Below are 16,547 nucleotides of genomic sequence, written 5' to 3'. Positions count from 1 at the left end.
GTCACTATCTGGCAGAGTTGAGGTAACAAGATTATACACTAGCTGAAGAATATACACAAGAATATACACTAGCTGATCTGGAAGTCTCCTAAAGAGTTACCAATAGGTTCACTCCGGTGTACTAACTGATGGATAGATTCTGATGGAGAGATATTCATTTTACCACTGTCACTCCTTATAATTTTAATTTAGAACACATCTCTTCCTCAGAGACTTCAAGAACATCCTCCACATGACATTGAATTCTTCACCATGTGAAGAATTCAATGTCATGTGGAGGGTGTTACCATAACTGGTATTGGCCCAATACCAGCGATTTGAAGATAATGCTTGTCTTTTGTCTCAACTAAAAGATCACCTGATCATAAGTGTGGCAGAAGAGCCAGCAAAAAAATGTTGATGTTTTAGTATTAATAATGGATAAATGATGCAAGGAAGTGACATTTTTCTTCATCTGCCAGAAAAAAAAAATTTTAAAAACTTTACCAAATTATCAACCTTGACTAATGTGGCAGGCAACTCATTCAAATGATCGATAACATTCTAAACAAAAGTAAACTTCAGAAGATCCAGCCTTCTGTCACTGCCAAAAATTTTATAGTTGTGCCCCCCTTGTTTTTCTTCCTTCTGGAAGAGACAGGTAGAATAGAATCAAGGTATGCCTGCCAGGGACAAAGGTTTATGACATTGTAAAGCAGATATCATACTTTTAGAGTACAAACGGTGATACTCTTGTACACATGAACACTATTGACATTAAGAGTAGGAGATCTGAGGATTTAATTAACAAGTACAGAGCAATATTGGAAAAAAAAGTCGTGAGTTAGGATTAAAATTTGAATGTGTCACAATCCTGTCCAGACATGATAAGAGGGAGTACATGTTCAGAGCCTTGTCGATGAATTCGGCCCTGGAGAAATTTGCAAGGCTTATTGGGGTAGAATTTTTCTCAGTGTGGTCTGTGCTTGTTAATAAGAGACTGTTTTTACAGGGATGGGATACACTAAAACAGAAGGAGATACAAGAACATTCATTGATACTATAGAAGTCATGCTAGGTGGGTTGGAAAACTGCTAGATTAGGGGTGTATCCCCCCCCTAAACTAACAGCCTAATATATTACCTAGAACTGCAAGCACAAGTGAAAGTGATTCTTGCACTGCTTCTATTAGAATATGCAGCACACTGGAAAACAAGGTGTCAGTAATTTCAATTCTTGCTGTGAGTCATCATAAAACAAGCAAATACATGATGTTTATGGTAACTAAGAGTAAAAACAGGTGCATTTATATTTTCATGTACACTAATACTAGGAGCATAATAAATAAATTGATGAATGGGAAGTGCTGGTCAAGAAATCAAATGTAGACATTGTTGGGATATCACAGATGTGGTGTCACTCAAATATAAAGGATGCAGAATCCAAGAATGTGGGGAGTACAACGTGTACAGAAAGGAGAGGAGGTCATGCTCTTAGTTAAGAAGCAAATTAAATCTAAGACAGTGCATCCAGTCAACATGGGTGGCCAATCTCCAATGTTAAGACAGTTTGCAGTGACATATGTATTGAAAAAAACAAAACAGAGTAGGAGGGTGTTATAGACCTTAGATAGTGATAAGTATAAAAAATTAGAGTGGGCCAGTAAATAATACGGGATTTTAATTTTAACGATATTGAATGGTCTCTGTCTCTCTCTCTTTGTGGATTTACTGGATGACTGTTTTCTAGAGCAGCTTGTTAAAGAAGCAAAAACAAGAGGAAGCAATAATCTTGATTTGATTAGTAGCGACTCTTTATGCATTATGAACCTTTAGCAAACACACATGATCCAAGAAAGCAAGCTTATATAATATCAGCCAAAAAAAAAAAAAAAAAACCACCCTTATTTCACCCATCCACTTGCTCCAAATATTTGTCAAGTTCTGCCTTTAATCTATTTAAGCTATCAACTACTACAACAACAGATGGAAGTTTGTTCCAGCAATCAAACACCCGCTGGCTAAAGGCAAACTTCCACACATCTATCCCTACAACTGTCTTTCCTCAATTTGAATTTATGCCATCTCAGGTGATTATTCTGAGCAAGAGGAAGAATCCATCAGCATTGAGCATGCTCAAACCATTCAAGGCTTTATACACCTCAATCAGATCACCTCGCAAGTGCCTAGTCTCCAGACACTGTAATTTGCAAAACTTAAGCCTTTCTTCATAAGAGTAACCCTTTGTTCCATTCACTAATCTTGTTGCCCTTCTCTGTACTTGTTCCAACAGCTCTACATCCTTCTTAAAATGAGGCCTCCAGACCTGTATATATTACTCAAGGTGTGGCCTGACCATTGCCTTATACAAGGGGATAATCACCTCCTTATTCCTGCTAGAAAAATTCCTGCATATCATTGACAAGACACCAAGAGCTACTCTTGCAGACCATCTGCACTGCTCAGAAAATTTCATATCTGCCTGCACGATTACCACCAGGTGCTTTTCATTCTCTACCACGGCCAGTGTGTACCACAGAGTTGATACATTACTCTGGGATTACTGCTTCCCATATGTAATACTTTACATTTGTCAACTTTAAACTTCATTTGCCACCTCTCAGCCATTCTGCTCAACTTTTTTACATCCTGTTGCAGCAGTGTACTGTCATTACTTTCATTAACAACCCTGCCAACCTTTGTATCATCTGCAAACCTGGACATTAAACCTGATATACCATCATCAATATCATTTATAAATACAGAAAACAACAATGGACCCAGCACTGAACCCTGAGGGACTCCACTAATAACATTAGTCCATGAAGAGCAGTGTCCATTGATTACCACTTGCTGTCTTCTCCCACTCAACCATCCCTTTATCCATAGCAGTAATTTGCCTCCAAAGCCACACTGCTCCAATTTGTGCAGCAGTCTTCCATGTGCAACAGTGTCAAAGGCTTTTCTAAGATCCAAATATATGATATCAAAGTTATTCTTTGCATCCAGTTCCTTTGTGACTACATCATAGTATCCAACCAAATTAGTCAGACAAGACTTCCCCTTAACAAACCCATGCTGTGTCCGAGCTATAACTTAGTCTTGTCTAGATGATGCTTTTTTCATCAGTTTTAACAATGCTTTTTTAACCAGTGCCTCCATTAATTTTCCTAGAACAGAAGTTAAACTAACAGGTCTGTAATTACCTGTGTCTCGCTTTGGTCCTCCTTTGTGGATTGGGATCACATTTGCTCATCTCCAGTCCATGGGTACCTCCCCTGAGTCCAGGGAAGCTCTCATAATTATGGCTAAGGGTTTGCTTACTTCCTTTTCCGCCTTCTTTAATATAACTGGATAGATTCCATCCACATCAGGTGCCTTTCTTGTGTTTATCTTCAACAAATTCTCCTCCACTTTACTCTCAGTTATGACAAGATTATCTAACCTACTGCCAGAGTTCAATACACCTCTGGCATTCCCCTCCCTGAATAACTCCTCATGTGTGAATGTTGATGCAAAATATTCATTTAGTTTGTTAGATACCTGAGCAGGATCATCAACAGTTGAACCATCAATATCAAGTGGACCAATCTGATTCATCCCCTTCCTTCTAGAGTTTACATAAGTAAAGAACTCTGTTTTTCTTTGCATCCTTTCCCAAAGATTTCTCGTAATCTGCCTTCGCCTGCCTAACCTCTTTTGTAACTTGGTTACAGACCAGCTTATATCATAGGCTTCTGTGTCACATGTTAATTTATAAATATCCCATGCATTTTTCTTCTCTGTCACATATCTAATTAATTCGTTTGACATCCATTTAGGCCTAAATCTTGAACAATATTTCTTTGTTGGCGTGAAAAGCCTAGTAGCTTCCAAGATTAATTCTTCGAATGCTTCCCATTTTGAATTTGCTGTTGGCAACATCACCAGTTGGTTCCACCATATAGAATTTAAATACAGTCTCAGACCACCATAGTCACCTTTATGAAAGCAAAAACCCTTCCCTTTACCCTTCATGGTAGTTACTTCTGAGTAAATCCCACTTCAGCACACTGCGATCACTGCCACCTAGTGGTTCCTTTATCTGCAGATTCTTGATGCATGAAGAATCACTCCTGATAATCAGATCAAGAGTATTAGTCCTCCCTCTAGTTGCTTCCCGAACGTGCTGATGTAGAAAACAATCTAATAAATCCAATCTAATAAAAGCCTTGCTAATGTGTGAGTGATCAATCCACAAATTCCAGTCAATATATGGGAAATTAAAATCCCCCCATTAAAAACACTCAAATTAACTGGTCCACTATTTCTCTGCACAATTGCTCATTATACTCCTCAGATTCATTAGGCCTATAGCACACACCTGCTCTCATTTTTCCTTTCCCAGTGCTTATGTCACACCAAACAGACTCAACATTGCATTGTCCACCAACATCGATTGGATGCACTTTCTTAGATTTTATGTTTCTTAACTAACAGCATAACCCCTCGTCCCTTCCTGTCCTGTCTATTCTTTCTGTACACACTGTAGTCCCCAAATCCCAGTTCTGCACTGCTTATGTCAATCATCAATATCATTTATAAATGATATTGATGATGGTATATCGGGCTTAATGTCCAAGTTTGCCATGTGTAGAGTACTACACATGGGAAACAGCAACCCCAGAGCAACATATCAACTCTGTGGTACTACACTGACAGTGGTAGAGAATAAAAGGGACTTGGGGGTGGTTGTGCAGGCAGATATGAAGTTCTCTGAGCAGTGCAGATGGGCTGCAAAAGTAGCCCATGAGTATTGTCAATGACATACAGGAATTTTTCCAGCAGGGATAAGGAGGTGATTATTCCATTGTATAAGGCGATGGTCAGGCCACACCTAGAGTACTGTATACAGGTCTGGAGGCCTCATTTCAAGAAGGATGTAGAGTGCTGGAAAGAGTACAGAGAAGGGCAACAAGATTAGTGAATGGAACAAAGGGGTGCTCTTACGAAGAAAGGCTCAAGTTTTGCAAATTACAGTGTCTGGAGACTAGGCACCAGCGAGGTGATCTGATAGAGGTGTATAAAGCCTTGAATGGTTTAAGCATGCTCAATGCTGATGGGATTCTTCCTCTAGCTCAGAAAAATCACCTGAGAGGGCATAAATTCAAATTGAGGAAAGACAGATGTAGGATAGACGTGCAGAAATTTGCCTTTAGGCAGCGGGTGGTTGGTTGGTGGAACAGACTTCCATCCCATGTGGTGGAGGTTGATAGCCTAAATAAGTTTAAGGCTCAGCTGGACAGGTATTTTGAACGAACAGAGGGGTGAAGTGGAAGTGGGTTTTTTTTTTTTTTTTTTGGCTGATGCTGCATAAGCTTGCTTTCTTGCATCAAATGCCTCTACTAATGCTAAGTCTGTGTGACACCATTTCTCTGATATCCCAATAATATCTGCCTTTGATGTCTTCATTAGCACTTCAAGCTCATCAAATTTATTAACTATACCCCTAGCATTGGTGTACATGGAAGTATACATGCACCTGTTTCTACTCTTAGTTGCCCTAACACAGTCCATGTATTTACTTATTCCACTATGACTCCCAGCAGTCTTAGAAATTCCCATTGCCTTGCTTTCCAGGCTGCTCCTCAATTGCATTTCAATAGAAGTCGTGCAAGAATCACTTTTACCTCTGCCAGTGGCTACTGTTAATCTATTAGGCTGTGTATCCCCCCCAAGCTAGCAGTTTTCCAACCTACCGAACTCTGCCTCTATAGCATTAGCAATTTCTTATACCCTTTCTATTTAAGGGTATCCCGTCCCTGTAGAAGCAGTCTCTCCTGTTAACAAGCACAGACCAGGCTGAGAAAAACTCTACTCCTTGAGCCTTGCACAATCTCTCCAGGGCCGAATTGATCGACAAGGCTCTCAACATCAATACTTCCTTCTATCGTGTCTGGGCAGAATTGTGGACACTTTCAAATTCAACCCTAACTCACAGCTTTTTTTCAGCATGTACTTGTACTTGTTATGTAATTCTGCCTACTCTTAATATCATTAGTGACAATGTGTGCAACAATATCACCCTTTGTGCCCTTAAAGGATGATATCTGCCCTACGTCATCAACCTTTGCCCCTGGCAGACATACCCTGGTCCTCTTCCATCTATCCTTTTTGCACAATATGTTCCCTGTTTCCCTCTAAAAAATAAATTAATATGCCTAAAATAGTCAATAAAAAAGCAAAAACTTCTCTATTTGCTGGAGCCGTAAAAACTTTTCCTGTTCACAATAGGCCCCCGGGTTGGGAATGCACTCCTTTTCTGGCACTCCTTTACACAGCTTCTCAGTTTAGTTTCCTTGACCAATTATAATCAATAGTATCACACAAATTTTAACCAGGACAAGAATTAGAATAGCTATAATCTTTATTATTATAGCTTACTAGCTGTGTAGTAAAGAGTCATGCATTCTACTGTTCAAGTTTTGGACTTACATTAATCCTTCTTATAACATATATTTAATATCATATAATAATGAAGATACCTAATTTAAGGAAAATAATGCAGAATTATACTAAGAATGAATTTAATGCAATACCAGTGTTTTTAAATAATTTTCATTGAGTTATTAGAGCAAACTCACCTCTTGGCATGGTTTCAAGACAGCTTAACACCATATGATAAAGAGCAAGTGAAGAACCTCCTCTGTTCTTCTTGCCTGTCAAAAATGTTTATATCTGCAATAACTAGATGTTCATGCAGATGATTTATATGGCATCACATGTGCAATAATAACAGTGAAAAAAAAAAAAGGCACCTTCTTTGCATTTCTTAAATAAAATAAATGCATTAAATAACATAGATATTACAAAAAAAATACTTTAAAAGCTGATGCTTCAACTGGAGAGTACCATGCATCCTCAGAGTTACACAGATTCAAAAGAATTGTTTCAAATTGAGTTTTAAACATCTCTTACTGAGTTTTATATTGAACTATATTATTTATACAATTATTTTATTAAAAAGGGTTCAGAGCTGAAAGCCTCAGACTATGGGAATTTACTAGACAAACTGTCCATCTACAATTATTTTATTTAAAAAATTTAAAGTGCCATTTTATCATTATATTATATTTATTAATAATTTTTCATTAGTCAGTTTTCTGGTTAGCCTCTTTTAGTGACAAATGGAACATAAATTTAATTTATGAAAATATTTAGAATTTGCAGGGCATATGATGCAAGAAAGCAAGCTTATATAGCATCAGCCAAAAAAAAAAAAAAAAAAAACAACACCATTCCCATTTCACCCATTCATTCACTCCAAATGTTTGTCTAGTTCTGCCTTGAACTTATTTAAGTTGCCAACCTTCACTACAACAGATGGAAGTTTATTCCAACTATAAACCACCTGCTGGCTAAAGACAAATTTCTGCACATGTATTTTACAATTGTCTTTCCTCAATTTGAATTTATGCCCCCTCAGGTGAGTAATCTGAGCAAGAGGAAGAATCCCTCATTAGCATTGAGCTTGATCAATCCATTCAAGGCCTTATACACCTCAATTAGATCACCTTGCACATGCCTAGTCTCCTGAAGCTGCAATCTGCAATATGCCTTTCTTGGTAACACCAACCTTTTGTTCCACTCTCCAATCTCATTGCCCTTCTCTGTACTCATTCCAGTAGCTTCCTAAAATAATTCCTCCAGACCTGTATACAATATTCAAGGTGTGGCCTGACCATTGCCTAATACAAGGGGACAATCACCCCCTTATCCCTGATAGCAAACCTTTGCTTGTATTGAAGGGAAGAACTGGTCCAGGTTGCCAGGTAGCAATTGCCACTAGCGGCAAACATCAAATTTGGTCCTTGACTAATAATTAGCACTAGCAAAGGCACATGATGCAAGAAAGCAAGCTTATATAGCATCAGCCAACAAAAAAAAAAAAAAAAAAAAAAAAAAACCCTTATTTCACCCATCCACTAGCTCCAAATGTTTGTCAAGTTCTGCCTTGAATCTATTTAAGCTATCAACTTCTACAACAACAGATGGAAGTCTGTTCCAGCAATCAACCACCCACTGGCTAAAGGCAAACTTCCACACATCTATCCTACAACTGTCTTTCCTCCAACCATCCATTATGATAAATGTGATTCAGATAGGGCCAAAACTGTTTCCTTAATCAGGTCATGTCAGTGTTTTTTTGAAGACAATGTACAATGTCTTCAAAGTAACCCCATTTATAACATTAAAAACCAGAAAGAAATAATTCCAAATTGTTCAGTTTTTGATGCCACCTTTATTTTCAATCTATGAATACAGCTGTGAAAAATTGATTTTTAATATTAAAAATATACATTTTTATTTTTAAAAATAAAATATGAATATTATATCCTTTATTTTCTTGACTGATGGTAAGAAAAATGCCCATTGAAAAATTTATATGCTTTAACAATTGGATGCAAGCCAGCATTGGGTAATCTGGATGCTGGGAAATTTCCTGGTGGGCCAGCGGCATATGTGGGCCAGTGCCAGCATGATAAACATTCCCTAGCAAAAGTAATATTTTTCTTGCATATAATTCAAATGTTAAAAAAGACATTTAAATGTTTTAATAAATAATCAAAATACACATTAAGTTTGTTTTTTATTTTTGAACACAATGTAGCACACTGTAAACATGCATAAGTGCTATGCACCTGTTACAGTTACTAGCACTGTGAAGGAAATGTTGCGGCCAACATTATACAAAAACAGTTCCTCTTTCTCTTGACAACAATCATGGCAATACATGCTTACAATGTAAACTTAGATTTGTATGCAACAGAACAGAAACTAATTGGAGGATTATTCTAGTGTTTAGCATACTATGTATAAATTTGTGATAAATAATTTCATTCATTCATCATAAATAAATCAGAATAACAGTTCAGAAAAACATGTATATTTTCAATTTGTTATGCTTATTCCTACTTAGCATATGGATTCATATTTAAGAAAATAGTTAAAGCTATTGTTATATGTTACAATCACAAAATTATATTACTTTATAATTTTAAAAATTATTAAATCACTTTGTTTATATTATTCAAGTTTAAATTTTTTTCCTAATGAAAAATTACATTATAAAATATAATTGTAGTCAAGTGCTAATGCAATAACCTTTTCCAGATGGAGAAAAAGCATAAGGGCAGTGCGGAAAAACTACATAAACAGAAAAAGAACATGTTATTTTACATGCAGAAATGTTAAAAATAACAGATATCTTTGAAATTCAATCTACTGACTTAGATACAGCAGTTTTCTTCAGAGGTTGAGCAAGAATCACAAAACAGAATTATTAATGAAGTAGTACTTCTCTAAATTGAAGGAGTCAATTTAGAGAAGCCTTTATGATGCAAGAATCACTTCCACAAAAAAATAAATATAAATAAATTATCAAAAACCTAAGATTCAAATGAAATAATCACAAATATGGAAATTGACACTAAAACTAAGTTATTAAGAAAGAATTGAGATTCAGCTCATACAGCAAATAGACAAATTTAAATTATTTTGTACAACCAAAAGAAAATGCAAGATTTTTCTTCTTTCAATTTCATCCAATTCAATCCCCTGAAGATAATTCTCTGCCATTTTCATCAAAAGTGATATTTAGCAGAAAAAGTGATTATCAACATTATTGGTTATTCATATGATAATTCAAAAATACTCTATACTGCACAATATGTTTGCTTGGTTTGGATTTTATTGGTGCATTAGCAACTAAGGCTATAATGTGCCAAGACCACACAATACATTTGTTTGCCTTATAGCAAAGAATCTGAAACAAGCATGTTGATAAATTGCATGAAAGACTGGAAACATGTCCATCAAAGAATCAGTGAATATGAAAATAGCAAGTTACACAACTTCTATATAGAATTCTAAGTTCAAAGGACAAAGGGATTGAAGATATTTTCAGAACATTTCCAGACAAGATGGAATGAAATTAAAAATAGACAAGTAAAGGGCTGTTGATATTATTAGAAAAGAATGGCTTAAGCTGTAGAAGGAAGTACAGCTGAAGCAGCATATGCATTGGATGATTCATTTTCAGGATAATGTCATTGCAATTTTTCAGAACAGCTCTTGCTTTTATCCAAATATGATTCATTATTGAAAATACATTTAGATAAAGTAATAAAAAAAGTGAAGATGCACAAAAATCAGGTAACAAAGGATGTGGTAATTTATTAGCTTTTATATGGACCATGCTGAGGAAATGCTACGAGCTAGGCCACAATGTCTATGTGTCTGCAATTCTGCCCAGACACGACAAAAGGGATTATATATTAAAAGCCTAGTGGATTAACTCAAGACTTGGACTCTGCAAGGCTTTAGGGAGGAAATTTCTATCAGCATGGCCCACATTTGTAGGTAGAAGGAATTTGTTTTGTAGAGATGGGAAAGAATTTGTTTTGCACACTTACACAAGGGTGTTGCAAAAGTTTTTGCCAGTATTATTGAGGATACCTTAAAGGTTCAGGGAAACTGCTAGTTAGGAGGGATGTGGGTAATACTGCCACACGTTATCTGATAATATTGGTCAAAGTAACTCTTGCACATACCTCAAGAGTTATCTGTTACCCCAACTGGACATTATCTAGATGTTCTGGGGGCAGAAACGTTTCAAGCGAGCAGGTAGCTAATGCCTGGGAAGAGAGCCTAAAAAACTTCAAGGGTTGTGTTAGGGTAGTTAAATATATAAGAACAGTAAGTCTTAATTGTTTATATAGTAATGTTAGAAGTGTCGTCAATAAAATGACGAACTGCTGGTTAAAACAAGTAACACGGACATAATAGGGCTTAAGGAGACATGGTGCCACCCGGAAATTGGGGATGATGAGTTTCAGTATGGCTTGTATAATGTATTTAGGAAGGATAGGGTAGATAGAAGGGGTGGTGGGGTAATGCTTCTTATCAGAAGTAGCCCGAGTGCAACGATAGCTTTCCCGGATTCAGACATTTCGCATGCTAGTATAGAATCTGTATGGTGTGAGATAGTTGGAAACAAAAAGGTATAATGCGAGTAGGAGTAATCTACAGACCAGGTGATTGTGAAGATTATGAGGAAAGCCTCTACATGCAAATGGAATGGGCAAGTAAGTGTCAATGTCTTATTATGGGTGATTTAAATTTGCCTCTAATTGATTGGAGTAAATGGGAAGGAAACTCGACACAGGGAAAAAAAAAAAAAATTTTAAATCAACTAGATGACTGTTATTTGTATCAACATATCAGGGAAAGTACTAGAGAAAAGAATATCCTAGACCTCATCATCACTCATGAATCAGATCACAAAACAGGACTGACAGTAGAGGAACCAGTAGCAGGAAGTGATCACTGAGTTCTACGGTGGATGATGAGAGAGGTAGCAGCAGTAAAAGGCAAAGAAATGGGTTTTAATTTCAGAAAAGGAAATTACGATGGCTTAAGGTACTACATGGCCTCTTAACTGGGTAGATATCACACAGAGAATGAATACATTTGAACTGTGGTATGCTTTTAAAACATTAATCACAGATGCCTTGAATGCGTATTTACCATTAAAAAAAAAAAAAAAAAAAAAAAACTCCACGAGGAGGGTTCCAAGTTCGATGAATAGTGAAGTTGCCACATTACTTGAGCAGAAAAAGGTGGCATGGAAAGGTTACAGAGCAACAAAAAGTACTGAAGCCTATAACAGCTACAAGATGATATGTAATAGAGCCACAGAAAAGGTTCGACTGGCAAAGGCAGTTTATGAGAAATCACTAGCAAACAGAGCAAAGAGGGGGGATAAGGAATTCTTCACATATAAATGCCAAGAAGAGTAGGACAAACCAGATCAGACCTTTACGTAAGGGAAAGGGGATAGTATTAAATACACCAGCTGCCGTTGCAGATGAACTGAATAGTTATTTTGCATCAATATTTACAAATGAAAAACCTTTTGTGGCAATGGGAAATTGTGGGAGCAAAGTTGAAAAATATGTAATTAATGATACTGAAATTTCACAAGATTAATTAATGAAAAAAACTTTCTAGCTTACAGGCTAGTAAGGCTCCTGGAGTTGATGGAATATACCCTATAATCTTAAGGGAGGCAGTAAGTGAGTGCATTGAACCATTGAGGCTAATTATGCGAGCATAACTAGACTCTGGGGAGATTCCCCTGGATTGGAAAAGGGCCAATGTATCTCCCATATATAAGGGTGGCTCTAAGAGTGAAGTGGGAAATTATCAACCTGTTAGTCTGACTTCAGTGGTAGAGAAAAATCACGGAGGCAATGATCAAGGATGGAATTCAGGATCATTTGGATCCAATTGAAATTCTCAAGGATACCCAGCATGGTTTTGTAAAGGGAAAATCATGTTTAACAAATCTGGTTCGCTATTTTGAAAAGGTCACTCAGGAGCTGGATTAGGGAATAATTTCAACATTGTTTGTTTATTTAGATTTCAGCAAAGCTTTTGACTCAGTCCCACATGAGCAGTTGCTTTATAAGATGGAACAGGTTGGAATCACTGGGAAAATTCTTAGATGGATAGCAGGATGGCTTCAGGGCAGGAGGCAGAGGGTTGTGATAAATGGCTATTCCTCAGATTGGGTTGATGTAAGAAGTGGGGTTTTCCCAAGGATCAGTATTAGGACCACTGTTGTATTTAATTTTCATAAATGACATCGATGAAGGGATAGAGGGCATGATGTCTAAATTTGCAGATGTTAAAATTGGTAGGGTAGCTAATGATCACTGTCAAGCTGAGCTTCTTCAGAGAGACCTAGATAGACTTCAGGAATGGTCAGAAAAATGGCAGCTATGCTCTTTAATCCAACAAAGTGTAAGGATTACACCTGGGAAACAATAATCCCAAAATAACTTGTTCACTTGGTGGAGTTCAACTAAGCCCAGTACCAGAGGAAAGGGACTTGGGTGTTACTATACAGTCAGACATGAAATTCTCTGAGCATTGTAAACAGGTTGCAAGGAAGGCCCATGATGAAGGATCATCCTATCGATGATCTATCTAACTTTTGCAAGTAGAGATAGGGACGTGATAATCCCATTATATAAGGCTTTTGTTAGACCATACTGGGGATACTGTGTTCAAGTATGGAGACCACACCTAAAGAAAGACATTGAGCTTCTTGAAAGGGTGCAAAGACAGGTAACTCGCCTGGTGAGATCGGCAAAATGGTATCCTTATGAAGAAAGACTTTGAATATGTGGGTTGCAGAGTTTGGAAACTAGACACCTTAGAGGAGATTTGATTGAGGTGTTTAAGGCTCTGAGAGGCATCAGTAAAATGAATGAGGAAGAAATTTTCAAGATTATAAATGATGCTAGAATTAGGGGACATAAATTCAAGTTACGGGGGAAATGTTTAGATTGGACTGCAGGAAGTTTTTTAGCCAGCGAGTTATAAATTACTGGAATAAGTTGCCTACATGGGTGGTAGAGGCTGACAGTTTGGGGAAATTCAAAGGTCATCTGGATAGTACCTTCGGGTGAGGGAAGCACATAGGATGATAGGGTTAATTTCCTTTTCTTTTATTAATTATCATTGTTTTATTCAGTTTGTTTTTTTTTCTGGCTGGTGCAGCATAAGCCATAGGCTTTCTTGCACCATGCAGCCATTACTAATACCAGAAATAATGATAAATACATTATTGTTGGATCCATGATTAAAAAAAAAAATTGTAGATGAAGTATGTGAAGCAGATTTGTTTTCTATACAGTTAAATACAACTCAAGATATTTCAGTGAAAGGCCAGGGTTACGGCTGTTTGGAATAACTATGAGGCGTTAGTTAATCATTTCCAAGATGCAAAGAATGACTATGCAGGACCCAAAAAAAGATGTACATATGAAGGATTACAGAAGAAAATTATGACTACAAACTTTATATTAGACTTAGGTTTAATGTGCTCTTCAAGAATTATCAAGACTTGGGCTTGCAGGAGTGCAATACACAGAAAGTCGAGCCGTTGGTTGCATTGAGTGAGGATTTCCCAGGATAAAATGAAAGCTGCATAGCAATTTGAAGAAATAAGGGCTTATCATAGTTTTTGTTGACAATTCCTGATGTTGCATGGGTTCCTTGAATGTGTAGATCTGTACTGGGAGAATAAAAAAAAAAAATTTCTTACAACTTTTTCATGAAAGACAGTTCTGGGACAGTATTATAGAAATGGTGTCCTTGTGGGTAGCACAGTTGGTAGGATCCCCTTTATCCCCACACCTGCTGGAATTCCATCAATGACTGGAATTTTTATGGGTCTTTTTCACAACTTGGCTGAGTTAGTTGGTCTCAGGTGAGAGTAGCATGGTTTTTCTCCCAGAAACTGGTTTTTTGTCTCACAAACAGAAAATAGATCTCAGAACACACAAATTTGCAGACAGTATATACAGAACTATAGAAAATAGGATGGCCAAGGAACAGTATGGCTTTAGGCTTGACAGATCGATGGTGGATCTAATTTTCTGCATCAGGCAACTGATAGAAGCGTTATGAACACAAAGAATTATGGATGGCATTTTTGAACAAAGAAAGCATTTGATGCTGTAAAAAGATAAAGTGTTGGCAGTTTTGAGAAACTTGGGGATAGAGGAACATCTTGTGGAGAGAATTGAGAATATGTGCACCAATACAGTGAGCAAAGTAAGAACAGTGATGGGGTTGACAGTGATGAACAGTGATGGAGAGCTTCGAAATAACATCAGGTTTGAGGCAAGGAGGCATCCTATCACCACTACTATTCACAGCTGTCATGAATGATGTGCAATGTAGAGTGGTGGAACAACTCGCAGATGAGCACTGCATATGGGGGGGGGAGAGAGAGAGAGAGAGAGAGAGAGAGAGCAGAGAACAAGTGCAATGGCAAGTTGATATATGGGCTAGTATGGCCAATGAATTTGAACTGGTTTTCAGTCAGGAGAAGTGAAGTAATGGTTCTAAAGAGGGGCGGCAAGCTTGACAGATACATTACAATGGAAGGGAAAGAGCTAAAAATGATTATCAACTTCAAGTATCTAGGAAGCACCATTACAAAGACAAAGTGACATTACAAAGTGATAGACGAAGAAATAAGTAGAAGGATACAAGTGGGTGGGAATTTCTATAGGCAGACAAGAAATCTGATCTGGAACATACCACCGAAGTGTAAGAAGGCTATATAATCAGGCCTATTATGTACCAATTCTGACATATGCATCTGAAACTTGGACTATGAGGAAAAAGGATGAAAGCAGAATTCAGGGAGCAGAAATGAAATTTGTGAGGAGCACGGCCGGAAAGACAAGATGGAATTATGAATTATGTGATTAGGGCAAGAATTCAGGTTGAAAAACTCCAGAATAGGATTGAAAGGTCCCATTCGAAATGTTTTGGACATGTCCAAACCATTTCGAACAAGAGGCATTTGCCAAGAAGAATGTTTGATTTACAATTAAGGGACAAAAGACCAAGGGGGGAGACCAAGAATGAGATGGCAAGCCATGATAATGGCTTGCCTCTCTCAATGTCATTAAGAGAGGAGGAAACTGGAGTGAATCAACGACGGAGAGCAGTACACGGATAGGGCATGGTGGCGAGGCTTCATACGTCAACCAGTGGAATAGCGGAACAATGACAGATGATGATGATATACAGAGCAACATGGTCTTAGTTGCCAATTCTCTTAAAATCCAATAACAACATAGAAATGCCAAAGCTGGCAAAAACCTACTTTTCAAGGAATTTCACTTCATGGGACAGATTACAAAAATTATTCTCCAATCGATCCAGAAGCTTTATACAGAACTTCAAATCAATCAGTAAAAAGCATGCTGCTTGATAGTAAAAATGCTGATTTGGCAGTGTCGGTCCAAGTATTTGATAGGAAACTGAAGATATTAGCTCTCAAGTGACATTTGGTGAGAATGAAGTTAGAAAATCAATTAGGCTTCAAAAAGAGATACAATTCATGATTTCAGGAATACCTAATTGAAAAGACTGTTTCAGAGGAATTGAAGCATTTGATGAATGTTTAAGTACGATACCAGTTTCATCAAGTGATTGCAAACAAGGATTTTCACAAATGATCATCAGCCCAACCATAGCTTAAAAAGTAAAGTGCAGCCATTATCAACCCACTGCAGGGTGGAAGCCTCCTCAACAATTCATGCTGAGGGAAATGGACCATAATCTGCCACGCTGGTCCAGTGCGGGTTGGCAGATCGACCGTATTCAGCAGTCAGGGGCTTGAACCCCGGTCTACTCAAAGAGCGTGTGCTACTGCACTCCCGCTCCTGCCCACTCGGCTACGGAGGCCGTTAGCTGATGACAAAAAACAATTTCCGCACTACTACTTCTTAAAACTATCCACCGCTGACAAGCTTCAATCCAGTAAAGATTTTCAATTTGTGGCTACTTTGGAAATGTCATTCAGCAACAGACACAAACAGTAAAAAAAAAAGAAGTCGACATAATGTGTCGGATGAGAACTTAATAAAAATTTGGAATGTCCATAAAAATTTATTATGAAACTATGCACATTTTACTCTTTTTTTTATATACTTGTAT

The 16,547-nt window shown here is 37.4% G+C and overlaps 1 protein-coding gene across 1 annotated transcript in view; it reads right to left on the bottom strand.

The window, feature by feature from the left end:
- The window catches only part of LOC150081166 (serine/threonine-protein kinase PLK2-like), a 316,839-nt gene that overhangs the window by 44,040 nt on the left and 256,252 nt on the right, over nt 1–16,547 (bottom strand). The window contains exon 9 of the mRNA XM_090380951.1: nt 6,602–6,676. Within this exon, the coding sequence (XP_090237077.1) occupies nt 6,602–6,676 (75 nt within the window). The remainder of the gene's footprint in view (nt 1–6,601; nt 6,677–16,547) is intronic.

The sequence above is a fragment of the Mastigoproctus giganteus genome, chromosome 9 (genome assembly GCF_048544385.1).
Source record: "Mastigoproctus giganteus isolate SK-2022 chromosome 9, ASM4854438v1, whole genome shotgun sequence".
In the NCBI taxonomy this organism is placed as follows: domain Eukaryota; kingdom Metazoa; phylum Arthropoda; class Arachnida; order Uropygi; family Thelyphonidae; genus Mastigoproctus; species Mastigoproctus giganteus.
This window is presented reverse-complemented; position numbering and strand designations above follow the sequence as displayed.